This window comes from Copadichromis virginalis, linkage group LG13 (assembly GCF_057382275.1).
Source record: "Copadichromis virginalis isolate Kocher_CV1m ecotype Utaka linkage group LG13, C_Virginalis_male_GT1.1, whole genome shotgun sequence".
Taxonomy (NCBI): Eukaryota; Metazoa; Chordata; class Actinopteri; order Cichliformes; family Cichlidae; genus Copadichromis; species Copadichromis virginalis.
This window is the reverse complement of record NC_140630.1, coordinates 15,204,160-15,231,224: the sequence shown is the minus strand read 5'-3', so window position 1 is coordinate 15,231,224 and position 27,065 is coordinate 15,204,160. Positions and strand designations below refer to the sequence as shown.

Sequence of the window (27,065 nt, the reverse complement as noted above, 5' to 3'; positions counted from 1 at the left end):
CATCCATTTTCTCAACCACTTATCCGGTTCAGCAGGACTGGATCCTGCAGTACTTTCAAGTCATCTACGGATTATATTCTCATTTAACTGCTAAATTATTAGGTCTTGGAAAAGAACTAAACAAAGTTTCCTACAAGAAAATATCAAATCACTTATTTAGTTCAGCAAACTCTCCCAAAACCAAAGAACGGTGCAGGCTATAATCAGAGATGGCACTAGCTGTAGCTGTAGAATATTTGGTGCTTGAAGTATTAATTATAAAAATAAATGGCGGTTATTTTTCTGTAAGTCCGCAGAATCAAAATGTTTACGGCTCAGGAGTTTTACAAGTGAGAAGAAAACCAATAAAAATCAGGAGGAAAAAAAAAGTCCATCTTTCAGCTCTGTAAGTGCTGACTCCTTTACAAAGAGAACCAATAATACTCCTTCAGAAAACCTAATTTGTACTATTTTTCTGTCAAGAACATTTAATCATTTATGTGTACATGCCCGGTTATCCTAATAAACCCTGAACAAGATTTTTTCTTTTAATTTTTCTGCTGTGTAAGCATTGTTGAACTTCCTGTCAAATCTTTTGAAGCTGTTTCCCCCTCTCTTCGAACGAATAATAAGAGCTTATCTGGAACAGCTGTTATCCTCAACACAAACAGGAGTGTGTTTCATACAAAAAGGCTGCACAGGCCAGTCTGCTGCAGCTCCCCCCCACCATCCTGGAATCTGTTGCTTTCCCTTAAGATTTGGCATTATTCAAACTTGCACATAGATGTGAGCGGAGCAGCAGCTCCTCCTCCGTTACACTGTCCTTGGGGCCATTTCTTTTCCATCCTTTGAGCAGATTAGAGTCATACTCGCTGTGAGTCATGCAGGGTGGGTGGATGTCTGCACAGGGTGTGGTGGGTGAGGGAACCTACTGGCGCTTGCGGCTGCCAGTGTAGAAATAAAACATCTATAATTTAGCTGCAAAATTGCATAAATGTAAATGAATGGATGGAGAACTTTTATTATTATCATGCAGTTAAAAACAGCTCGTGTGTCCTCTCATTTGGTGACTGCACGTGGTGGAAGCTGTTGATTTCTTCTGAAGTCTATCAGCAGTGTCACATGAAAACTATCAGAACTCCTAATCTGAGCAGTAAACAGGAAAGGCACAAACTGATGCTGAAACAGCTGGATTTAAAAAAAAGCTGAGGAGCCTTTTACGCAAACATTGCAGTCAGTTAAAGTCACCCGACTCCAGCCTTGTGCTTTTAATTTTAAAACGTTGTAAAAATACTGCTTGGTTATGTAATAACAGTTGCTGAAGCCATAGGATATAGATTAAATGCTCTGTTTCTTGTTCCAAAAAATGCGCACCAGATGCGTTCCAGATGCAGCAGGATTGATTTGTAGCCCACACTAGATCAGCAGACCCCGAAATGGCTGCACTGCTATCCAACAGCAGGAAAGAGAAGGTGGTGGTGGGGGGAAAAAAAATCCTACCTCCCATATCAACCCCTTCCCACCTCCTCTCAAAACTTTACCAGTTTCGAAAAGTAAGGCTAAAGCGCTGAGCAGTAGCAGCAGCAGGAGGAGTTCATCACTTTTCCTTTTCACTGTCGAGTATCTGTGCCTGTTAGGCTGAGTCTGACAACTTAATTGGTTCCCTCGGGAGCTCTTTTCTTCTTCTTCTTCTTCTTTTTCTTCTTCAAATTCAGCTTTTCGTGCCGTCTGCCACACCTGCCTGCAAAGCTGATGGGCGCGGCTGGGACCGGTGCCAAAATCTCTGTTTTTACTTGCCTGGGAAAGTTGAGCGAAAAGACACAATAGGATCGAGGACTTTAAGAACATCCCCGCACGACGCGTCAGCTTCACATAAACACATTGTTCCTCCGGTGGTGGATCAGTCGCTCCATCCTGGGAGAAATCCGTATTTGATCGGTACTTGTTGGAAGTGGCTGAAGGTATGGATTTCTTTTTGTTTTGTTTTGTTACAATGCAGTGCTCTGAAATAACTTGGAGACTTTAAAGGGGGTGGGGGGAGAAGGGGAAAGTTGTTTAAGGTGGATGTTGCGGATGTTTCTTCCCACCTGGCTGCTGCATCTCTGCACTAACTGCGCTCTGGGAGTTTGCTGATGGGCTGTCAATCTTTTTTTGGGTGTTTATAGGTTGGAATTGTTATAGTCTTCAAAGTTCTCCGCACATACTTCTTGGCTTGTATGTACAATCCATTGGAGGGGTTTTTTGGGGATCATTTTTCGGTTATAGTGATCTCAGGATAGTTTTACACATTCTCCTTTTGCTGTGCTATTTAGATCCGTCTAAATATACCAGTGGCTCCGGCCTTTCTGGAGCATCACGCTTTAACTGACATGTGCCTATATTTGCTGCTCAGATCAGTTACAGCCTATGATAAGTAACTGTTTTTTTGTTTTTTTTTTTACAAGCTTCAAGCTAAAAGGATAACAAGGAGTGGATTTATTGGGAGAAATATCTTCACTATTAACTTTTCTCACAGCAGTAAAAACAGCATAAATGTGTTACTGGGCACAGGTAGAGGCTGTGGTTTCAGCACCACGTGGTACAGGAGAAAAGTAACAAAAAGGGCATCTTATGAAGTTTCTCTGCATTGCTGTTTCTAAATAACCTGAGTGTAGATGAAGCACATGCAGTTAAATGCCCTTAATTGGCTGGCAGGGTGTGGTGAGAGGATGGTCTTTCAGAGCTGAGCGGTGATCCACCAGACTCCTTTGTTCCTTTGTGAGTTTGCTCGTCAAAGAAACAAAAGTAAATAGAAAGTCTGCTGAAAGCTATAGATGATGCTTTTCTGTGGTGTCCTCTGTTCACATAGAGGTAAATGTGTGCTCTTGTTGCATATGTTCTGCCTGTCTGCTGTTAGTGGAAGGGGAAACCATATGGTGGTTTTAAAAAATACAATCAGGAAGACTGGTGTGATGACATTTTGTGTTTCAGCTGGGATGAAGTATCAAATACATGCAGTAAACAAGCAGCCTGATCTTTAACCCAGATCATTCCTGGGAGAACAATTTTGTCTTTTTTTTCATTAGATGTTAGCTAAAATACTATCTAACCACAGTTAAGAAATAAGCAGACGGCTCTGAATATACATGACTGTGGTCAACATTTTATCATCATCTCACCAGATTAAAATGGGATGGACGAGTTAACAAGGCAGATGGACTTCTCAGAAGAAAAGGGTGAGATTTCTGGATTTCCTCCGAAGTTTTTGGAATGGCAGTACAGATAGACAAAGCCACCATTAAATCCCAAAATAAAGGCTTGATTCACCCAAAATAGACACACATTAAACAAAAACTAACTGCCACAGACAGTTTTTGTTCTATTTGAATTGGATTTCATTCAGAATCTCAGCGTCCCATTTTCACAGACCTCATAAAGTGATTTCTTATTTGAGGGTTTAAAGACAGATTGGTGTAGAGGCTCAAAAATACTTTGTTGCTACACGGTTTTAAATAGCGTCCTCCTTTCCTTGGTGGTGGTTTTGTCTCTCTCTCTCTCTGGGGGGTCTTATTATCACTAACATCACTGCATGCCTTCACTGGTCTCACTTTCCATTGCTCATCACAGTGTAAGTCATCCTCTGGGTTTCCCTTCAGTAGTCATAGCTAAATGTTAAAGCAGAGCTCATCGCGGCCTAACAGCTTCTGACACAGGGCGGAGAGGTCAAGCAGGCCCGGATCATAAGTTTGACCATTGCCGAGAGAATCAGACACGCTGTCCTCTTGTTTTATTGATCACTTTTAAAGCAAATCTGCTGAACTTTATTTATTTAACACATTTCATAACCAGTGGTTAGAATGTGTTCGAGGCTTTGCCAGAGTCGAGGAGCATCGGCAGCAGGAGCATAACAGGCCTAAAACAGACATAAACCCCTAAAAGGGAAGGAAAGCAGGAGGGAAGAGGAGGAGATGAAAGGAGGAAGACACGAACGAGAAGCCAGCATGAAATTAAAGGAATTTTTATAATCTATAGCTGATGCCAGCAAAACTCAACAGGCTGCTGCAGGAGAACAACTTGCCTCCTGCTGGAACAGGGGTGTTATTAACATCAAATTTATCTGCACCCATAATTTATGCAATCTTTATTTAATGTTCTTGTAATTCATGCCTACATATATGATGAGCATGAAGGCTCAGGCTGACCTGAGGACAAAGTCTTTGATTACAGTCAGAACTTGTCAGAAAGTGTGAATCCAAGTTGGGACTGAAAATTCATAAAGAAAACGCGGTCACAGGGCGTAGGGTCCGGCTCGTTCCTGGAGGTGATTTAGTTGTTATTCTCCTGTTGCGCATTGTGATAGCAATCACAGGGTCAGCAATCTGCAAATTAAGACCTCAAGATGCTTGTGAAATTTTTGGTAGGGGCGTTTTTGTCAGTAAGAATCAAAACATTGAAAAACTTGACATGTCAGATGTCCTCATTTGATACTTTAGCTTTATTTAAACGCAAGACTTGAGTTTGATTTGATTTTACGGGAAACCACCCAACCCGATGACCTTAACCTGGCACTTGGTTGTTTTAGAACCAGGTAATTGCAAGTCACCTGTTATTAAAGGCTTCAAGGTTGCAACTAGAACTTTAATAGTGTTTAATAGATCAGTTAATACTCTATTAAAAAACTATGAGGCACTATTAAGACTAGCATTTTGCATTTTTAGATGGTTGTCAAAATCATTAATAGTCAGAGTGAAGTTTTCATTTGTATGCCTGTTAATGTTCGTAAGCAATCACATCAATTCACTATGGTTAGAAATTGTTCATTTCATTAAATTTCATTAAATTTAAAAAACAGTTGTAGGAGGACATCGACCAACCTTGCTCTCCAAAAATTGTTATTAATGTGCTATAACAGTTTTGTAATCCTCTCTCCTAACCCCTAGTCTTTAGTTATAGTATAAAAACAATAACAATAACAATAAGTGTCAAGATGAGTCTACACACAATAACATGTTATTTCTGTTTATTTGTTTATTCTTTTCATATTTATTTTTATTCTGATCATTTCTGTTATTTTTCTGTTGTTATGTGATCTGTTTTCTGTTATTCCATTATGTCATCCTGTCTATTACATAAAAAACAGATAATATACTGGCAAAAAAAGTACATTTTCAGTTTTTTTACAACAAAAAAAAGTGTAGTTTGCTGTAATAACTCTCAGTGTTATACCTATATGGACTCAAATACTGTGTGCACAGTAGTAATTATTGTTTCCTTTTCATCAGTTGTCACAGAAACCATAACCTCCACAACCAGACTGACATCTCTCCCACCAAGTGAGTCTCTTTGGTCTAGCCATGTTTGCCTTAATTGTTGTCAGCAAACTAAAAACAAAAAAAGAAATAAGAGTAATTATAGTTCTAAAGGAAGTTCCCGATGAGTAACTGCTTCTTGTGTTTTGCTGTGTGTCTTCGTTGCTAGAGGGAACCAGCGGATCAAATCACAGGAATATGTCCAGCAGTGCTGGAGGGCTGGGCTTGGAGAAGAATGTCTTAACCCAGAACAGCAGCAGTGGAACTTACTTTTCTTCATGTGAGAGCAACTTTCCACTTAAAATGAGGAAGCTGCAGTTTTGTTTTGAGATGCTGAATGTCACATTTTTAACCCGAATTACAAAAGACAGATTCTAGTTTTTTGCATCCAGGCAGGAATATTTTATTTCTTGAAAGTAGCTCTGACGTCATTATTGATGCACTAAGATACAGCGGAGAGCATTACTATTAAAGGAGGCTGAGGTGGAGCTGGTTTACTGAAACGTTATTTTTCGGGTGCCAGAGGGAAACGGTTACTGTATTTAACTTTTAGCTCCAATCTCAGTAAAGATACTTACTTAGATGTTATGGTTTCATGCTACTATATACTTCTGCTCCACAGCATGGCATAGGGAAATACTTTACTTCTTTTAGTTATTTAGCAGGTTTTTAATTAGAAATGACTATTTTTGTGCAATATTTATGGGGAACTTTTTTATTGAATTGAATGAATAAGTTAAACCAGGGTTTAATGTAAAAATGACAGATCTGGATGTTTTCACACACTAAAACAGGAGTTCCTCTTGTTGTAAAGTAACTATCAGTACTCTAATTTAGTTTCTGTACAGTTTGTGGACTGTACAGAAAAACCAAATTAAATAACTGAGCCTGTTTCAAGTGTTTCAAGTTTTGCACAACTGGTCAGCTGAACGTGTGGCAATGCGAGTGTTATCTGCAGAATCTGTATAACATTAATCATATTCTGCAGGTAAACACGTTCAGGAGTTTCAGTGGATCTGTTTTAGCTGCTAATGTACACTTGCCACAGGAAATCATTTACTTTTCTTTTTAGAAACAGCAGTTTTTATTAAATAAAAACGATTATCTTATGTAGCATCTTCTGTGGAGGTTTCTCAGGAATATTTTCCAGTAAGTGGGACTTTAAAATGGATCATCACTATATATTTTCTGTGTGCTATGTAGTATTTCCAGTATGTTCAGTTTTTCTGAGATGTGGCGGAGCAGAAGCTGTAAATACTCATGTAAAATGGCACTATCTTAAATTTACAGCTGAGAAAAGGGACTTAGTTACTACTTCCTGGTCATATTAGTCCAATCATGACTGAAGAGTTCTGTGAAATCATAAATAATTTTGGAAATCATCCTTCCAGCTTCTGTAGGTGTGAACACCGGGAGCTACAGCTCCTCCTCGGGAATCTACCTCGGCGGAGACTCCTCAGGAGGGGGTGAGGGAGGTGGGACCTACATAGATGGAGAAAGCTTTGGAATTGCCACAGGAGGAGGAGGAGGTGGAGGCAGCGGAGGCAGTTATCTCGTGAGCTCCGCGTCCAAGGTCCGGTCCAGCTCGTCGGGCGGTGCCAGGAGGACGCAGACTGCTGGCTCATCAGGAGGCCTGTCGCCAGCTTTCCGGGAGAGGAAGCACATATCCAGCCGCTCAGGGGGCTATGATGGTGAGATCCTGTTAATAAAACAGTTGGCATCAGAGAGTGAAGGAAACTGGCACAACTCAAGGGTGCTGTTTATACTCCTGCTCAACCATTGTGCTTTCTTCTAGGGAGTTCCAGTGCTAATTCCTCTCCAGAATTTACTCGCAAAGATTATGGAAACTATTGTAAGTGAAAAGGCTTATCAATGTTCTCATTGCACAATATCTCTCCTGTTTTACCCTAAACATGTGTCTCTGTTTTTCTTTCAGGCTCTGGTGCCACAAGAGGGAGAAGCGAAAGCAGAGGTATTTAATAATAGCTCCTCCCCTCATTATTTCTGCACCATCTGACTCTGAATTGTTATTTATTTATTTATTTTATTAAATGAGGATTCCATTGTCCATTGTGTGTTGTGATTTTTTTTCCAGAAAGCGAGATCAGAGTCAGATTGCAAAGTGCCTCCCCCACTCCCTGCAGATGTAAGACCTCTCAATCCATTTGCTGCTGTTATGCAAGTTCTCAGAACTTTTTCTCATTTTGTCCTGTTCCTGAGTACATTCATTCAAAGAACCACTTGCATAGTGAAAGACTTTTTACTATGGGGTGTCTCTTTTGAATCATGTGGATCAGATTTATATTACGTTCCACTTCTCACATGCGAGTCTATAAAATTCTAATTTGTAACACGTGTTGCAGTTAGTTCTCCAAAACAGAACATATACATCAGCAAAAAGAGACGAGGGGAGGTTTAAACAGTGGGGACTGTGCCTTTGTTTGCACTGTAGCCATGTGGAGAAAAGGTTATGGGGCAGAGTTTTGGTGGTAGCAACGGCACACATGACTCACTGTTTGCAGTAAGTCCCATTTTAGACCAAAACGGTGCAGAGTTAGAGCTGAACAGATGATCATCGCTCCCCCTGCTGATTGAAGTCCATAAGTGCTGTTATTTAATCCACATTTTTTAAGAGTTAGTCACTCTGTGCCACCTTTGGCCCCCTCAGCCTGCCACGGTACATCGTGTGTAGTGGTGGAGAAAGCACTTTTACTAAATATAATAAAACAAAAACAAGACCGTAACTCTCAGAAGTGGAGTGTAAGTCTCTTCTTTTGTAGGTTTTGCAGCTATTATCACTCGCAGAAATATTACAAATAAAAATACTTTCAAAACAATAAATCATGGTCACTTTTACACTGTGAGATTATTGCATGAGTACATGTTAGATATTTATATGATTGATTATACCTGTTTTATGACAAACGGAGATTAACTAATATTTTCAGAGGACACATACCCCCAACTAACCAAACTAAATGAAGAATAAATATTAAGACAAAATGTTAAATTTTCTTTAAAAAGTGTTTTTTGTGTTTGCCTCTTGCAAAATTACAGTCTTCTGTTTTTAGGATTCCTTTTAGCCATAAACTTCTAACAGTTTCTGCTGTTGAGTTTCTAGTTCAAATTCAAGATGAAACAGTATCTGAGATGTGCTGCATTGTTGCATTTGTTTGTGCGTTTGTGGTTCTGCAGGGACAGAGTTGGATGACGTGAAGAAGCTGCTGAAGGGACGCTCTAGCAGCGTCAGCCCCACTCGCTCCTCCAGTGCCTCCATCACCCTGCCTGTCCCTAAAAAGGCCAGCGTGGAGACCAAGACCATCTCAGTGGCCTCTCAGTCAGGTATACTACAGTGCTAAACCCTTTAGCGTTGGAGATTCACGTAGAAGAACATCTTGTCAAAATAGTCAGGGTTTATTAAAAAGTCATTATATATTAGAGAGGTGTCACAGGAAATCTTAATATGGAATAAAGAGGGAAAAAATAACATTAATAAAAATGTATATTAATGTGCAATAAAGTTAGTTGTCAAGTTGTGTCCAATATATAGATTTAGTCTGAATGTGGAAACAGGTTATAAGGGGTTAAACTGTTTAATAGACTCTTATATATTGGTTTTACCTTTTCTCACACACATTCATACTATGTCTTTAAGCTCTTTTTAACTGTCACACGCACACTCACACTCTGATGGATGCATCAGAGGCCAATTATGGTTCAGTATAACACAGACAGTGGGGGGCTACCGACCAAACTACAGGACAACGCACTGCCGCCTGAGCTGCACATCACAGACACAAAGTGGAGAAAAGTGAAAACTAGAGACACATTTAAAATGTTTGTCTTTGTGTCTTTTCTCTCCTGCAGTTTCAAGTTCTTTTGGCTCTGGTGTGAGATCACCTGGGTTCAACACCATTGATTTATCAGGACTGTATGATACCGGCCTGACAAATGGAAAGCTTGATAAATCAAGCCAGTATGATATCACAGACAAGTATGATACTGGCGTCAAATCAATTCAGTATGGTGGTAGTCTGAAATCAGGACAGTATGATACTGGTGTGAGATCAGTGCAGTATGATGGTAGTCTGAAATCAGGACAGTATGATACTGGTGTGAGATCAGTGCAGTATGATGGTAGTCTGAAATCAGGACAGTATGATACTGGTGTGAGATCAGGACAGTATGATACTGGTGTGAGATCAGTGCAGTATGACACCACTGTAAGATCAGGTCAATATGACACTCTGGACTCCACGGTGTTCCCCACTTTCTCCTGGTCCACCTCCACTCTGCCATCCTCCTCCACTACAGTCATTGCTGGCAACACCAGCAGCTACACATACCAAAGTGGGCAGGTCAGCGCCAACAACATGGCTGCAGGCTTGGCACCAGTCATCCCCACCTCTCCATCATCCCTGTCAGGTGAGACCAAATGTTCCTGGATATACATGGATATGTTGTCACTACACATGCATTTATTATGCTCCATATCTACACATGCTTACATATAAACAAACATCTGAACAAGGAAACAGGTACACTATGATAAGTCTTATATTAGAAATCAGCAGATGTCATCATGCCCATCCTGATGGTCCATAGTGTTGAATTTGAATATTATATATTCTCAGAAAAACCTTGGAAGTATTTTCCATATTTGATGCATGAGTTTTTGTGAGTTTTTGATACTTTTCCATAGTCAGTGTAATTCTTTTCCCTGAAAAAACAAAATAAATTGCACAAACTCCAGTTAAGTCTTTCTTCCCTATTCTGGCTGGTTAGCATAGTCAAGTTGTAAAACTACTCTGGGGCCATAAATGGAAATGAAGGATGCTTCCTTTCTCCACTGTGACTTTCCTCCAGTGTGAAATAATTGGTAGTTACTTAATCAAATCTCTGCATCTATATTTTCTAGTTTACGGCTTTCAGAATAACCTGGCACCCACTTCGGCCAGTGTGCTCACCACCAGTGGAGCCAACGTAAATGCTAACCTGGGAGGTAAGAAAACCTTTTTTCTATCCTCTTTTTGCCCTCATTTCAAAATTGTGTCTTTCTTACATATTCATCTATGCGTTTGTATTTACAGGATATGGTGTTCAGAAGAACGTGACCAACGGTGGTAGCGGCATCAGCACTGGAGTCTCTACGGGTAAGTCTGCAACAGTTTAAATCCCCCTGAATCTGATAAAAATAATCAAAGGCTGAACAAGATTAATTCCTGGTGGTTTGTCTTTTATCAGCCACTAGATCCCAAACTGATGACGCCTATAAGAAAGACTATAAGTTCGTGGTTTCTGAAAAAGAAAACGTTCCAGCCAAAAGGGAGACAGATATGCTCATTTTGGCAAAAGACACCGGCAAGCAGTTTACCAGCAGCGGCATTCATGTAGGAGGAGGTGAGCCTCACACTCAGCGCCACCTACTGGGCATACAAGTTCCTCAACTTTCCTTAGAGTTTTAATCGGGAATTGGTCTGACATGTATTTAATTGCACTGTTTTTTATTCGTTTTTTGGTTATAATTTAAACTCCTTTAGAAGCTGATTGTCTGTTACAGTTTGTCATTGTATGTTTTCAGTTTAGTTCCTTAAGAAAAAATAAATAAATACATAAAATGGGTGCTTTTTCTGTTTTCACAGGGTCACTGTCAGGAGACTCGATAAAGAAGGAGAAGCTTATTTCGAGCTACGGTGAAACGGCCCAACTGAAGGCAGAGACTGGCAACTCTTACTGTGAGAGCATCTTAAAAGCATCTCCAATGTGACTGATTTACAAGAAAACAACAACAATAACAAAAAAATTGGTGATGTTGGTTTATTTCTTGCACAGATGGTTCATCTGGAGTTGTAATGAAAGACAAAGCCACCTATGCAGGTAAGTTTCATCGACATAAATATTGAGGAGTTAATTGACAGTGTACTGAAAATTTAATGTTGGATTGAACTCGTCACTCTTTCTGCAGAGATTCACAGGGACAGCGGCATCTTCGGAGGCGGAGGACTATGCTGTTGTTCGGACTCCTGTTGCTCCTGGTGGAAGTGGCTGCTGGGCCTTCTCCTTCTCTCCCTGCTCTTGCTGGGACTCCTGTTTGGCCTCATTGCTCTGGGTAAGATTGAACTGTGCAGCCTTATGAGAGTCCCCCACCCCAAAGGCCACAGATAAGATAAAACCTCAGGAGTCTGAAGGGCCAGTGAAGGATCAGAGAGTGACTGTTTTTTAACCAATAAAAAGTGTTTCAGCCTTTATAGACTAGTCTCCACTATTGAGCTGAGAAACAATAAATGTAATTCTCTCCCTGGAAATATGATCTCTTAGTGCCGTCCCACCCCCATAAAGTCTGGCATTCATTCATTGTCTACAGACCAGCTCTGGAAATCGTTGCTGGATGACATCAGAGACTCGAGTTTGCTTTGCCTGTAGCACGAGAGTTGTTGTTGTGGATTTACCCTGATAAAAATGTGATGTCAAGAACCTGAAAATACATTTGCAACTTACACTGAAGCATCCACAGCCTGCTCAGAGTCTGTGAACTGATAAACGTCTGTTTTTCATCATTCAGTTCAATACATATGTTATAACTTATAGCTTAGTTATATGTTAAGTTAAATATGTTCCGAGGGGAACACAAATGAATTTACGAGTCTTCACTCTCAGTCTTAGACTGTGAAGCAACAGCAGAGTTTGAGAGGATATACATTTCATTTTTATGTCCCTTGAAAACAAAGGAAAAATAAAAATTTGACTCTGTATGTCTGGATAAATAATAGCCTTTTTATTGCTTTTAATTGTTCCAGTATTCCATATATAGTTTAGAAACTGAGGCTTAAGTGCCATATTACAGTTCATTCATTTCTTTCTAAAATCTGCATTTCCTCCTTCATCCTGGTATGAAGTTGGAGGGCTAAATAATCTGTTAAATTGTACAAGTCATCATAACTGAAGCACAAACTTCTGGGATGGTCTGTACCACCCAGAAAGCCACGTTGTAGATCATACAGCTCCACTAAAACACTTCAAATAGCACCAACACCACAAACACTGTCTAAGACCCCAGTACAGGTAGTATGGAACGGGAAACCGCCAACAGTAACCAAAAATGCTTCTTCTATCAGGCTGTAAACATACTTTAAATGTTGTATAGTTCAACAGCATCTTAACATGGAAGTCAAAGAGCACTTACATGCTTTTGGAGGCAGCCTCAAGTGGCCTCTAGGGGAACTGCAGTTTTGGGCTCTTATCCACTGGATTTTTTTTTCCTCGGGCTTGGAGGCTCCCTACAAAGGGAAGCTGCAAGAATCCCGTTCTATACTTGTGCTCACATTTACTACAAATATGAGCAAGTAAATATGTTACATTTTAGATTTTTAGACCACAGCTAAAACATCATAGTACTTTCATCACGGAGTCATCTGATGTTAAGTGTTTAGTCTACAGAAGAGAAAAAGAAAGATAACACTTTACATTTGAGAAGCTGTAAATAAGAATTTTTTACTTACGGTGGAAACATCTGCCTGTCTTTTTCTCAGCTGAGGATGTGAGAAAGCTGAAGAGTCGAGTGGCGACCCTGGAAGCTGCGTCATCGGTCGCTGGCGCCCACACCAGTCGGCTGTCTTCCAATGATATCAACACTTATGTGGATGGTGGAGGTATGGGCACTGACAACACCATAGGCGTGGGTGGAGGAGGTGGAAGTTCAGGATCCAGGACACAAGTTCAGATTTCCACAAGTGATGTCAGCGCAGGTGGTAATGGCATTGGAGGGTCTACTGGTACTTCTGGTGTTGGAGCTGGTACCAGTTCCAGTGGGAGCTCCAGCAGTAGTGGAAGCAGCAGCGTCGGGAGTGCTGGTACAAGTCAAAGTGGTAGAGTTGATGCTGCTGGTACCGGTCAACGAGTTGGGGTTACCGGTTCTGCTAGTGGTGCCGGTACTGGCACTGACCTCAGGATCAGCGTGAGTGGAGGACACATAGATTCTGCTGCTCTTCAGCTGGCCATCCAGCACATGTTAAGGGCTGAAATGCAGTCGCAGGCATTCAAAGGTACCACACACACACACACACACACACACACACACACACACACACACACACACACACACACACACACACACGCACACATACATATTTACATATCATGCACTACATTCATGTAATTGTTTTCCTTTTTCAGCTACTTTAGCGTCCTCAGTACAGGGAGAGAGAGGATTGCCTGGGCCTAAAGGTAAAATATAAAAAAGTTTATATAATTACATCTAAAACTATAATGTTCTTGAGGTAATCAAAATCAGCTGCATGTCATTTAAAATTTTAAGAATGTTTATTTTCCTACTCTTTTTATGCGACCCTGGAACTAAAGGTTTAACAGCAGTATCTCTTACTGACCAAAATATTTTCTTTTTGGAGTATTTCGGGTGAAGTCCTGCTCCATTTTTCTGCTCTTATTTCTCTTGTGTTTTATTTTTTATAGGAGATCCCGGTTTCCCTGGCATCCCAGGTGAGTAACGATGACTTACATTTTCATTTATTAATCACTACAGCCCACCCAATTTGTTTTCAGGCTGATATTATCTGTGTGCTGATCTATCAGTATCAGCATTTATAACAGCAGTTACAGTTTTTTACAGACGCTAGGACACATTTCTCAATACTTAGGTCACGTTTGCAAAACTCCTCACACAGTGAGCACAACAGAAGTCTATGTGGGCTAAACTGAGGACCAGTTATCATTGTTTTGGCACAAAATGCATTCAATGACCACATCTCTCAAATTTCATGAATTATCTTCTCACTCAGACACAACAACTGCCAAAAATCTTTGTACGTACAGGACATTTTGCATGTGCTTACATACTGTTTTCAAAACTGTTATACTTATGGCCAAAACAATAATACAATGCAAAACTTGAAAAGACAGCAAAATCCAACAGCAATATTTTATTGAAACATATTTCCAATCTAAAAATGCAGTTTAACCAGCCACAGCTGATTCTCATTGTAGATGAACATCTACACAGATGTTACTCCTTCAATTTCATTACAAAAGGAGACAACTGCTGAATAGGGTTTTTTTGTGATGTAAACATGGACCCAGCCAGAAATGGAGTAGATTAGCATTACTATTGTATGTGTATCAGTGGATGGTGTGTATACAAATTCTTGTATTTTGGGATTACTTAGTGCAAAAAAATAAAAATACATAAACAAATATTACAGTTTTTTACAGACGCTAGGACACATTTCTCAATACTTAGGTCACTTTTGCAAAACTCTTCACACAATCCTCCTAACTGACCGTCAGCTTGGCAAAACAGTTCATTTCACATTCAAAATGCACTACAACTACCAAAACACTTCATTCAGGTCTCAAATAAACTCATTCTTCCAGAACACTAGCAAAGGTTGACAGCCGACAAACACACTTTGTCACCCACAAAACAAAGACCTAAAAAACACTAACAACATGTAGCATTACACAGTGTTTCCTTGTGTAAAACAAGGACACATCTCTGTTTATAATTTCAATATATGTTACTGGAATGAATCAGACATCATGCAGAATTCGTTAATATTTGTTTATGTATTTTTATTTTTTTGCACTAAGTAATCCCAAAATACAAGAATTTGTATACACACCATCCACTGATACACATACAATAGTAATGCTAATCTACTCGGTCTCCTCCATTTGGCCACAGGTTCTCATCCACATCACATCTTATGTCATCTAGGGCAATACACCTAGGAAAGAATCTTCTAGCTGCCAGAATTGAAGGAGTTGAAAAATTGAAGGAGTAACACCTGTGTAGATGTTCATCTACAATGAGAATCAGCTGTGGCTGGTTAAACTGCATTTTTAGATTTAAAATATGTTTCAATAAAATATTGCTGTTGGATTTTGCTGTCTTTTTAAGTTTTGCATTGTGTTATTGTTTTGGCCATAAGTTTAACAGTTTTGAAAACAGTATGTAAGCACATGCAAAATGTCCTGTACGTACAAAGATTTTTGGCAGTTGTTGTGTCTGAGTGAGAAGATAATTCATGAAATTTGAGAGATGTAGTCATTGAATGCATTTTGTGCCAAAACAATGATAACTGGTCCTCAGTTTAGCCCACATAGACTTCTGTCGTGCTCACTGTGTGAGGAGTTTTGCAAACGTGACCTAAGTATTGAGAAATGTGTCCTAGCGTCTGTAAAAAACTGTAACGAATTCTGCATGATGTCTGATTCATTCCAGTAACATATATTGAAATTATAAACAGAGATGTGTCCTTGTTTTACACAAGAAAACACTGTGTAATGCTACATGTTGTTAGTGTTTTTTAGGTCATTGTTTTGTGGGTGACGAAGTGTGTTTGTCGGCTGTCAACCTTTGCTAGTGTTCTGGAAGAATGAGTTTATTTGAGACCTGAATGAAGTGTTTTGGTAGTTGTAGTGCATTTTGAATGTGAAATGAACTGCTTTGCCAAGCTGACGGTCAGTTAGGAGGATTGTGTGAAGTGTTTTGCAAAAGTGACCTAAGTATTGGGAAATGTGTCCTAGCGTCTGTAAAAAACTGTAAAACACACTTCAACCATGTTAGGACCATTAACGTTAGATACAATAGTTTGTCCACCAGAGGGCGGGTTACAATTTTCCTGTTGTCAGCGTGTTTGGCACACAACACAAGCTGATCTGAGTAGATTTGGGCAGGGTGAAAATGGATCGACAAGTGTTACAGAGATCTGTTTGTGTGTCGTGTGTCTGAAACAAAAACATTTCAGCCGAAACACTGGAAAAGTGGATTTAAAATACCTCCAAATGTCAGTGTCAGTATCAGCATTGGTATCGGATGCTAGTCATCACATTATTTTATATTTTTCTTAGAATTACTGTGTGGTATTGTGACGCCATTTTTACTCACTGTGACTGTGACTTCAGGTCCTCCAGGTGCGATGGGACATTCAGGCCCCGAAGGTCCCAAAGGACAAAAAGGAACTCAAGGTACACAAAACATTTCAAGTTAAAATTGAATTCATGATGTAGCTGCTCAGCTGAGTTAGAGCCACTGATCATCTCTGTGCTTTATGTGTGATCAGGTGAACATGGAGCTGAGGGGCCACCGGGTCTCAGAGGTCGTGAGGGCCCAGTTGGCCCGAGAGGTGAGCCAGGACCTCCAGGCTTTGGAATTAAAGGCGACAGAGGTATGGTTCATACTCAGAGCAATCAAAGACCTCGTCCAGCTTGACTCGCAAACAGTTTGTCACTACAAGATCTTTTATGTTTGGCTTCTGCAGGTGCTCATGGAGATCCTGGGGTTCCTGGGCCTGTAGGACCTATCGGCCCCCCTGGACCAAAAGGTGAGATCAGTAAAGATGGAGCTTTCAAGTTCAAGTAAACAAACAAACAAAAACATCTATGAATGCCTCCTTATTGAGCCATTTATGAGATGACAAGCATTTAATCCCTCGTGGTGTCTGTACCGTTTGCAGCAGCAGGTGGCAGTATAGAGTCAGTTTATGAATACAGCCTCAAGATGCAATTTTTCAGCTGACATTACTTATCAAAAAAAAACAAAACAAACAAAGAATGGCCTATCATTGCTTTATTTTTATTCATACTCTCCAGAAATATGTTTTATTTGTGACTTCATGCATAATTAAACTCATATGTCTTTCCTGTTTTTCCAAATAGCGTTACCAAAACACTTAGAAAGCTTTGGTTTAGAAAACACTGGAAAAAAGTTGTTGTTTTTTTCACTACAGTTATTTATTTACTTATTCGTTTATTTTACATCTGTGTCACTTTAGAGCAATTTTGATTTCTCAGTGTAATGAAAGAAAGAAAGCTCAAGCTTTCCTAAAGTGCCAATGTGAATCAAAACAGTTTTTAAATTCTTATTTTTGTCCAAATGCTGTTATAATTATTAATTGCTAATTATTCTTTCAGGTGCACAGGGGCTGTCTGGACTTTCTGGGCCACCAGGTTAGTGCATTAAATCGAATTCATCTACTTGCTTAGCGGAATTTACCACAAAATGTATTTAGCACCAGCTGAAAATAGCATCATTAGTGTTTTAACTTCATTCCTGGCCTTTAACATGAACTGCTTTGTGATAGGTCAACCAGGTCTTCAAGGTTTCCGTGGCGAATCAGGGCCTCCTGGGGCTAAAGGTGGGTTTCACACTACTCACCTGCTAAATAGTGTGAAATTCATAGTTAAATTATTTATTTTTTGATATATTATAACATCTTTTTCTTACTCTGCAGGTGATAGAGGGCTTGCTGGATTCCAGGGACTTAAAGGTTTGTTGTACATCCTGTCAGGATTTTAAAGGACCCTGTGTTGGGCTTGTTGATCAGAGTTTAATTCATTGTTTATTTCAGGTGACACTGGTGACAAAGGTCCCAGAGGTGCACAAGGTCAGCACAGCTTTGTAATTGAAACTGGATTTGTAGATGCAAAATTAGCATGTTTTAAACTCCGTTCAGTCTCTTAATTTTCTGATCGAGTTGTCTGACTTCTCAGGTGAATCCGGTTTACCAGGTCCGCCCGGGCCAGCTGGAGAAAAAGGCTCCAAAGGATCAGTGGGTGAGTCAGAGGATGTCTAACCTCGGATAGTAGATTCTAATAGATTCTCAGACACTCGGACTGTGGTACTGTGCTCGACTGCCTCCTGGTGTTTCATGTGGTTGTTTAGAACCTGCAGGAGCATGAAACAACATTCTCTGTCAAAGAGGAGTCTGCTCATAAGGCTTCCTCTGTCTGTAGCTAAGACTTGTTATTAAGTCAGCAGCATATGCGTTTATGTTTTAGATAAATTAAATATAAAATATTTTCTGCTTTTTGCCCATCAGGACTTTCTGGACAAGATGGCGCAAAGGGATCAAGAGGTGAATAACTCATCATATAAGCACTGCATTTGCACAAATTTACATATTATTTAAATAAGAATATAGAACAGATATAGGTAGAATTAATACATTTATTTCACACAAGTGTAAAATAGAATAATTAAAATAAAAATACATCAAAATAAATAAATCCTAATGCTATTCCTTGGGCCCAGGTGACCAAGGACCAGCTGGGCCTCCTGGACTCAGAGGTCCTGCTGGGCCTCCTGGGGATAATGGACTTCCAGGTAAGGTTGCTGCTCTAACACATTAGCAGATAATAAATCTGCTACATATATTCAGAAATATATTCATAATATTTTCCTTCTGTAGGAACACCTGGACTTCAAGGACCACCAGGTATGACTGTGCCATTAATACCTCTCCTGTTGTAGCATATTATTAATTCTCTGGGGGTGACACTTTTGAATGCTGACCACACTGATGATGTACTTAAATTGTATTTTAGGGATACCAGGAAATCCAGGACAACCCGGCACCAAAGGTACAGCTGCGTATGTCTGCCTGCAAGTTTTTTTTGTGCTGTTGATTATGACTTTAACACCTTAACGTGAGATCTGCATGTCTGTTTAAGGTGACACTGGTGCACCAGGACGCATCATCAATGCAGGTAACAGAACATCATGAAATGTATATTTTAACAGACTCCTGATAAAGACAAGAATTTGACATCTGATAATCACATACATTTAGCAGCTGGCTCCACTGCTGTTGGCATCCCAGGAGCACCTGGGCCTGCTGGTCCTCCTGGTCCCCCTGGGGCTCCAGGATTATCAGGTCTGACGCTTGATAGCCCAAAAAAATAGTTGGACATTCATTTCATCGCTGAATTATAGTACCAGCATTAATGTTTTGTTTTTTTTATCTTCAATTTACCTCCTCAGGTCCCATCGGCCCTGCTGGTCTGCCTGGCCAACCTGGTACGTCATTGTGGTTTTTCTTGTTCTCAACTTGAATTTTCCTTTCAGATTCAGATTAAAACCCTAAATGTTTGCCTTTTCAGGTCCTAAAGGTGACAGAGGAGAAAAGGGAGACGTGGGAGAATCAGAACTATCCTTGAGTAAGAGTGAGACGGTTTCTTCAAGCAGAACAGACAGTGAGTACTTTTGAATGAATCTATCTATCTATCTATCTATCTATCTATCTATCTATCTATCTATCTATCTATCTATCTATCTATCTATCTATCTATCTATCTATCTATCTATCTATCTATCTATATTGTATCAGAGTTTGGTGGCCAATGCTAACTTTTTTAACTGTTTTACTACCACTACAGAATCACATTTTTTACTTTAACCTGTCCCCCACTTGAGTTAGCATTACTTTGATAGTAGCCATTATTCAGTATTTGCCACTTCTCTTTAATAAACTTGTTTTTGTTTGTGCTTCAGGGCTGTTTCGTGAAAATGGAGGTTTGGCACAGTCTGGCCCACCCGGCCCGCCGGGTCCACCTGGGCCTCCAGGACGTCCAGGTAGATAACACATTTTATATTTAGTAGAAGTTTCCAGCACATCTTCACATTGTTCTAAGGCGCACAGAGGAGAGGATAAAGTCTAAAGAGCCCAAAGCCCTAGGAACACTTACTGTAGTCTAGACTAGTCAATCAATACAGTTGTTCTATAACATTATAGACATAATAACAGGTAACATCTTTAAAAGTTGTGTGGGATTTGTTTGACACAATGAAAAATACCTACTGAGTCATTTGAAAATGTTTTTTATTAGGAGATTCCAGACAAGGACCTCCAGGACCACCTGGGCCCCCAGGCCAGCCAGGCAAGTTTCTGTCTCAGCGCTGTTGTCACTGCGTGTGAATCTGATCCATTCTTCATGTAAAAACTCTTATTTTGTTCTTTCTAGGTTATGGAAGACCAGGACCTAAAGGAGACAAAGGGGACTCCAGCTTTGTATCCAGCGCTGGTGGTATGATCCACAGTCATAATTCTGTTATATCTAGATTTGGGTTTTACATGTAATTAGTAGTAACAGAGCAATGCCACTGACTTCAGCACTGTTCTTCTTACAGCAGCCTTATATCCAGGACCACCAGGACCTCCTGGGCCTCCCGGGGCTAAAGGATCAACAGGTGATTAGTCTTTGTGAAGTGGTCTGATCTCTGCCTCTCTATTAGCTCTTTAACATACAATTTTTTATCTTTGTTTTAGGTCTTCAAGGGCCCAGGGGATACCAAGGTATAATTTTTATCTTTAATTTTTGTCTATATTTTGGCTTTTTTTAAAATCATGCATCCATTCATACCAAGCCTCTCTGCTTATATGCTTATATAACTTATATAACTCTTAAATAATTGACATTTGTGTCTCAGGTGAACCCGGTCAGCCAGGTGTGCCCGGCACCCCGGGAACACCAGGAACCAACGAGAGAGGTCAGGACTTCTAAATAATCACATTACAATTAAATTAAGCCATGTTTACACATGAACTTCAGAGGGGGCAATTGCACAAGCTGACACAACACAACGTCTGAATTAGAGAGCTGGCACATTAAAAAATACAGTATGCTGTATCATGTTACTTCAGATGTTTATGTATCAATTCTGACTTACAGTGTCAACATATGGTGGAGGACGTGGGCTCCCAGGACCACCGGGTCCACCAGGGCCTCCAGGGCCTCAAGGACTCAAAGGTAAAGCTAACAGCACTCTTAAATCAGTGGATGAGATGCGTTATATTAGCTGTATGAACTGTGAGTTTGTCACGCAACAACAATACATTTGTTGTTTATCTTCCAGGGGACACTGGAGCTCCTGGGATTCCAGGCGCTTCAAGAGGTAGATAAAATCATGAACCATGTCCTCATTTCTGTTTACAATTATAGACAAAGTCACGAGTGTCTTCTTCTTAAAAACAGAAATAGTTCACAGTGGCTTTAAAGTCCACTTGTACTCCACAGGATTTTAACTGTCAGGTTTTTTTTCTTCCCCAGGCTCAATCTCAGTCACGTCAGGTCCTCCTGGTCCTCCAGGTCCTGCTGGCCCTCCAGGCTTGCCGGGCTCCTTTGCTTCTTCTACTGAGATGCGGCAGTACATCAGTGACTATTTAAGTAAGAGTCTTTCTAAAGGGAGATCACTTTCAGAGGGCAGAACATGGTATTGACTTGTTCCATTTCAGGTAGAGCCAGGCAATCTGCCATTCCTGGACCTCCAGGTCCACCTGGACCACCAGGACCCCCTGGAACCTACTCAGGCTCTATAGATGACATCTCTCTTCGTGTCATTGCATACCTACGACGTAAGCATTTTTTAATTATGTGAGAGAGATGAATACTTATTTCAGAGACACAGTCAGTAAACTAGAACCACCTCTAAATGTTTTGTGTAATTTCAGGTTCAGACTCAGGGTTCAGCTTGGGTGTTCAGGGTCCTCCAGGACCACCTGGTCCTCCTGGACCTGCCTCTGGATCCCTGACAGTCAGCGGTCTCATAGCTATGCTTCAGAGTGAGTACAATATATATTTTAGCTGTATCATACCCAGCTTGCATTCAGTACAGCACCTCTACAGTCTCTTCATCATCATCTATCATGCATCATTTTTTGTTTTTTAAGCTTGGATGCACCAAGCTAAACTGTGTCTTTGCTCTGATCTGTCCAGGAGATGACGTGAGGAGATATTTGACAGGACCACCAGGGCCACAAGGGCCACCAGGACCACCAGGGACATCAGTAGGACTTTCAGGCAGTTATAGAGTAGAGGAGATAGCTACATATGTCTTCAATTTCATGAACGGTTAGCAAAGATTCTTACCTAAAAACACTAAACATGGATACAGCAACTGGGCTTAAACTAATGGGTTTTATGTTATTTATAGAGAGAGGGATTGCAAGAGGTCCACCTGGGCCACGTGGTCCTCCTGGGGTTGCAGGGCCTCCTGGTCCAGCAGGGTCTGGCTTCACTACCGCTACTATTGACTATTCTGCACTAATAAAGAGTAAGAGCATTTAATTAGTGTCTGTCTCTTTTTATTAACAGACACCAACATGTTTTATCTGGATAACCAAAATAACCTGCATACAGAATGATCTGGATTCAAAGTTTCTATAAAGTTACTCACTCATCTTCTTCCTCATATCTTCAACTTTTTTTAGATTCAGATTTCCGTTCATGGATCGCATCTGCTGTGCAACAAGGCCCTCCTGGTCCTCCGGGTGTTCCAGGGCTACCCGGCCCTACTGGCCCTCAGGGCCCGCCAGGAGTCTCCACTGCTACTGTGTATGGGGCAGGAGGTCGTGGCTACAGCTTGGAAGAAATCCAGCGTTACTTGCAGGGTATGTCTAACAGAGAGAGTGACAATAGTCTTGTGTTTACGAAGCGATGTCTAACCATGAAAAATCACTTGGATACTAACTGTTTAAGGGTCGACTAAATAATTTTACACCAGTGGAAATAATTTTAAAAGTATCAGAAATGTTATCCATCCTCGAATTAAATTTCAATTAGTACTCAAAGAAATGTTATTTGTGAACAAAAATTAGAAGTTTGAGCTCCTGTCTCTTTAAGACCATTTTCGCCCGATTGGTTGCCCCTCACCAGGCTTCCGCAAACAGAATTCAGTGCTCCACCGCTTTATCTGAGGCCAAGATAAAGCCAGAGTAACGTCATCTTGGCACAGTAGTAGAAAGAAATAATTTAAAACCAAGTATTTGGCTCACCACAGTTTATTTTATGTATGCTGACCATATTATTTAGAACATCCAAATTCTATAATACATTCATATTATATATTACTGAAAAATTAGGACAGGTTTAGAGATGCAAATGAAGAAGAAGAAGAAGCGGTCTTTTGTGGGATGAGACATGCAGTTCTGGCTTATTATGAAATTCATATCAATCATATCTTTTAATCTTGAGTTTAATACAAGATTAATTTTTAATTTGTAAAATTTAATTTGGACGGTTTTTGCTTTTTTCTATTCATCTTCTTATTTAAACATGCAGTTAGTGGGGATAGGTTAATTGGTCAATCTGTGAGTGAATGTGAGTGCGAATGGTTGTCTGTGTCTCTATGTGTACACCCTGGACAGACTGGCGACCTGTCCAGGGTGTACCCCGCCTCTCGCCCTGTGACAGCTGGATAGGCTCCAGCGCCCCATGCGACCCTGGAAAGGATAAGCGGAAGTGAATGGATGGATGGATGGATGGATCTTCTTATTTAATCCAAAATCAGTTTGTGCCAGCTTTGTTCATCTTGGTCTCTATTCTCTGCCAGGTTCTGGGTTTAGAGGTCTTCCTGGCCCTCCTGGTCCTCCAGGTCCACAGGGTCCACCAGGCACTTACACTGGATCAGTTTCTTACAGTGGGAACTTCCCCAGGGAGAGCATCCGCACTGAAATTCAGCAGTATCTAACCAGTAAGCTTTGGACATCCCACACAGATACAAATATGAAAAAACATTCCCAGCAGCACAGATGAGAGCAGATATGACACATTTTCTCTCTCCAGGTGACAGTGTTCGCCGTACCATCACGGGACCTCCAGGGCCTCCCGGTCCAAGGGGTCTGAAAGGAGAGCGTGGAGAGCCAGGCTACCTCCAGACCTACGCACAGAGCCAGACCTACGCTCAGGGTGACTCTCACAACAACCCACAGATCAGACAGATTGATGTCAGCAAGCTTGCTGAGACACTGGACTACTCTAATGTCGCCATAAAAGTTACAGACTACATCAAGAGTAAGTAGATTACCAGTTACTCTACCAGTTTTTGTACCTTTGTGGCAGATGTGCTGTTAGAATTACAGTTCCTATATTGCTGGGAATTCTACATGCTAGACCTGACGTTCAATGTTTCTTAAGGCCTGTTTTTTAGCCAGTATGGTTTTTTGCATTTTTTGGCAAAAAAATGGCACCATAACAATTATATTATGATATTAGCAATAGTGCATTGGTTAATGCATCCATCTAACAAGTGTAAGATTCCTGGTTCAAGTCAGAGAGGAGACAAAAAACCCTCACAGGGTTGCATCAGGAAGGGTATTATCACAACTCTGAATTCAGATTCAGTTAGAAGAATTTGAATTAAGTCTCTGTCTCCAAATTAAGCACAACAGTGCTGCATCCATTATGAGCAGCCTCTTCTGTGAATGCTCTATGCTTGGCAAACCATTGAAAAATGGTAGCGTGTTGCATGTTAATAACACATACACAGAGCCTGATCCCAGTACGGGGACCTTGAGGATTTGAGTACTTCTCACTTAGGCCGATGAAAGACATGCAAATTAACTTATATGACTACAGTGCCTTCTTTTTTTTAAATTACTTTTCTGCAGGTCAGGGCCTGCTGCAAGGGTATTCAGGTGGGGCTTCTTTGACCACAAATGTTCGAGCTATTCAAGGCCCGCCAGGCCCGCCTGGCCCACCTGGACCACCTGGTCACAGTCGTGTTTTTGCAGCTTACGGCAATATCACAGCTGATCTCATGGACTTCTTCAGAGGTAAATATACTTATGATTTTCCACCCACTTGAACTGTCTCAACTTCTGAAGTGTTGCTAGACAGTGCAGTTTTACCTCTAACAAATCTGTTTTCTGTCCTTTCACAGTCTATGGCACCATTCCCGGCCCTTCAGGAAGCCCTGGGCCAAAAGGGGAAAGAGGGTACCCAGGACCCAAAGGAGACAAAGGTACACAAAACAGATTTTATTCAGTGCGTACAGGTAGAGTAACATTTTAGTGCAGAAACAACAAGAGTGTTTTGTATGGTTACAGGTGATCCTGGACCTCCAGGTTTACCTGGAATACCAGGGACATATACTGTCCAAATTCCACACAGAGTGCAGAAGAGGGAAGCAGGTAAGCTATTATGATGTCAAACTACAGGAAAAACAACCAATTACATGCAATACTGTGCAAAAGTCTTGAATCAACGCTCATTTCTTGACATTTTGCTTCTAAGGAGCCAGACTTTCTTGTATTTTTTGTTGAGGAACAGTTCTCTAGGATTTCTGTAGGTTTTTCAAAGGTTTTCTTTCAGCATTGGCTGCTTTTTCACTTCTTTTCAGTTCACTCATTGTTCCTGACCATTTTTAGAGGAATATTTATTTTATGTGATAAGCCACTTAACACTGACCTATGAATCAGTCAGGCATAAAAAATTATCAACTGTCATGTTTACACATAGCAGACAACTTATATTTTTAGGCTCTTAGTTATCAGCAGTTAGTTTTTAAACCAACAAGGTGATTCCCAAATAGATCTTAGCCAAAAATACAGACTATCTCAGCCTGGTGTGCAGTGTGACCTTTACAAAATTTGAGGAAACTGGATAAGTGGCAGGTCTAAAAACTATGTACAGAAGATGAACAGTATCTGAAAGTGAATCTGAAGGGAAACTTTGTGCCACACGACACAAGAACGGGACTGAAAATCAGTGGCGACTGGTCTTATTATCAATATGTGCAGGGGAGTTTAGGTGACAGGTACAACAGTGTGTCTATAAGCTATCTAGAAAACACAATGGTTTTGAGGCTATGGAATACCATCTGGACAGTTTTCATCATGACAATGATCCTAAACACACAGTCACTGCAGTAAAAGCATACCTGAATAGAAATAGAATAAAACTGAACACAATGAATCATGGATCTATCTCCTCTGAGTCTAGACCTCAACATTATTTGAGCGTAGTGGGATCATCCTGACAGACAGGAACAAAAGGAAGCCAGCGTCCAAAGGTCTTTGAATGTCCTTCGGGAACCCTGGAGAACTATTCCTGAAGACTAAAAGAAAAAACAAGAAAGCTTTCCCTAGTGTTTAGGCTGTGTTAAAGAGTAAAGGTTGTCGTACTAAATATTGACTTCCAAACATGTTAGAATTTTCCAAATGCTTTTTTTTTTTTTACTGTATTTCCATGTTTGCACATATTTTCAATTTTCCTAGCAAAATATAAAGAAATGAGGGGTGCCGGTTTTGCACAGTACTGTACATATGAACCAGTGCATTCCTACACACTCTTTTTCATCCCCTGCAGGCAATAAACTTGTTGGTCGTCGTCAGAAGCATCGCCGTCAGGCTGGCAGCGGTTAAAGGGCTAACATACTACTGGATCATAACAGATTTCCTTTCATTTTCACTCAGTTTTTTTTTAGGTCTTTAACTGTACCAATTTAAGTAGCTAAAATGCTGTTTCCAACTGTAGAAAAGTCAGTTTGAGAAAATAAAAGCAGCCAGAAAAATGCATCAGTGTCTTTAAAACAGCTTCAGTAGACATTAAGGGTTTTTCAGGCATATACTTCATTTTGTTTTAATTATGTGGGTGTATAATGTTTACTCTGTTTAATTAGAAGCTTGCAATCAGACTTTTTCCCTGGGGCAGCTTTGTTTACGAGAATATATTTTTAAGCAACAAGTAGCAGTCGCTGATATTTTTTGCATCTTTTTCCACACTGAGTGCCTGGTGTACCTTTTTCTTTTTTCTTTCTTTTTTTTTTTTAAATTGTTGTCATTTGAGGATTATATTGTATTGAGGGCTATATAAGTGTATCCATAAGCATTCGTTGCATACAAATTACAACAGCTTACTCTTTAAATGCATACATATATTACTATGTAAACCTGACAGTCTCAGACAGAGGGAGGGTTACAGTTAATGTTGCTGCAGGCACAACTGATAATTGTGGGTTAGAGACACATTGTTGGCGTGGTTGAAAGAGTGACTTGGATGATCACTAAGAAGTGGATTGGATTGTATATTTTTTGTGTGAAAGGGCACTGAATTTGATATATTTTTCTTTATACCTTTAAGTGTTGCAGAGATTAAGTTATAAAATGTTCCCAGATTATGTTTTTACATGATTTATACCTATTGACATTTTGTCAATATAAAAAAAAGAAGGAAAAACAATAGAAAAATAAACCTATTTTTGGACTTGTGAGTTTTGATATTTGT

General features: G+C 40.3%; 1 protein-coding gene across 3 annotated transcripts; it reads left to right on the top strand.

Annotated features, from left to right (window-relative positions):
• Window positions 1-1,336: 1,336 nt before the first annotated feature.
• col17a1b (collagen, type XVII, alpha 1b) lies at window positions 1,337-27,044 on the top strand. Of its 3 annotated transcripts, none has more exons than XM_085477496.1 (55): window positions 1,337-1,940; window positions 3,141-3,194; window positions 5,241-5,291; window positions 5,437-5,547; window positions 6,659-6,958; window positions 7,063-7,119; window positions 7,204-7,239; window positions 7,363-7,413; window positions 8,463-8,609; window positions 9,135-9,692; window positions 10,186-10,269; window positions 10,358-10,420; window positions 10,512-10,667; window positions 10,910-11,002; window positions 11,100-11,144; window positions 11,233-11,376; window positions 12,797-13,309; window positions 13,440-13,490; window positions 13,737-13,763; window positions 16,188-16,250; window positions 16,346-16,450; window positions 16,544-16,606; window positions 17,196-17,231; window positions 17,366-17,419; window positions 17,516-17,551; window positions 17,633-17,668; window positions 17,775-17,837; window positions 18,104-18,139; window positions 18,316-18,387; window positions 18,473-18,499; window positions 18,609-18,644; window positions 18,735-18,770; window positions 18,857-18,937; window positions 19,045-19,080; window positions 19,164-19,256; window positions 19,555-19,635; window positions 19,890-19,940; window positions 20,025-20,087; window positions 20,191-20,250; window positions 20,330-20,356; window positions 20,491-20,550; window positions 20,733-20,810; window positions 20,917-20,955; window positions 21,111-21,227; window positions 21,296-21,415; window positions 21,512-21,622; window positions 21,777-21,911; window positions 21,994-22,113; window positions 22,271-22,450; window positions 23,392-23,532; window positions 23,625-23,852; window positions 24,449-24,613; window positions 24,721-24,801; window positions 24,887-24,970; window positions 26,148-27,044. In XM_085477496.1, exons 2-55 carry the CDS (start codon window positions 3,152-3,154, stop codon window positions 26,201-26,203), a joined length of 5,400 nt encoding a protein of 1,799 aa, XP_085333622.1. In that variant the 5' UTR covers window positions 1,337-1,940; window positions 3,141-3,151; the 3' UTR covers window positions 26,204-27,044. The 3 variants fall into 3 exon arrangements, with proteins under 3 accessions (XP_085333622.1, XP_085333621.1, XP_085333623.1); XM_085477495.1 differs by having other exon boundaries at window positions 18,854-18,937; XM_085477497.1 differs by lacking the exon at window positions 3,141-3,194 and having other exon boundaries at window positions 18,854-18,937.
• Window positions 27,045-27,065: the final 21 nt, after the last annotated feature.

Bases quoted from the DNA above. Each gene is read 5' to 3' on its own strand.
- col17a1b (XM_085477495.1), top strand. From the start codon at position 3,152: ATGGACGAGTTAACAAGGCAGATGGACTTCTCAGAAGAAAAGG. The intron at 9,693-10,185 runs GTGAGACCAAAT...TATATTTTCTAG, and splicing joins CTCTCCATCATCCCTGTCAG to TTTACGGCTTTCAGAATAAC. The intron at 10,668-10,909 runs GTGAGCCTCACA...CTGTTTTCACAG, and splicing joins CGGCATTCATGTAGGAGGAG to GGTCACTGTCAGGAGACTCG.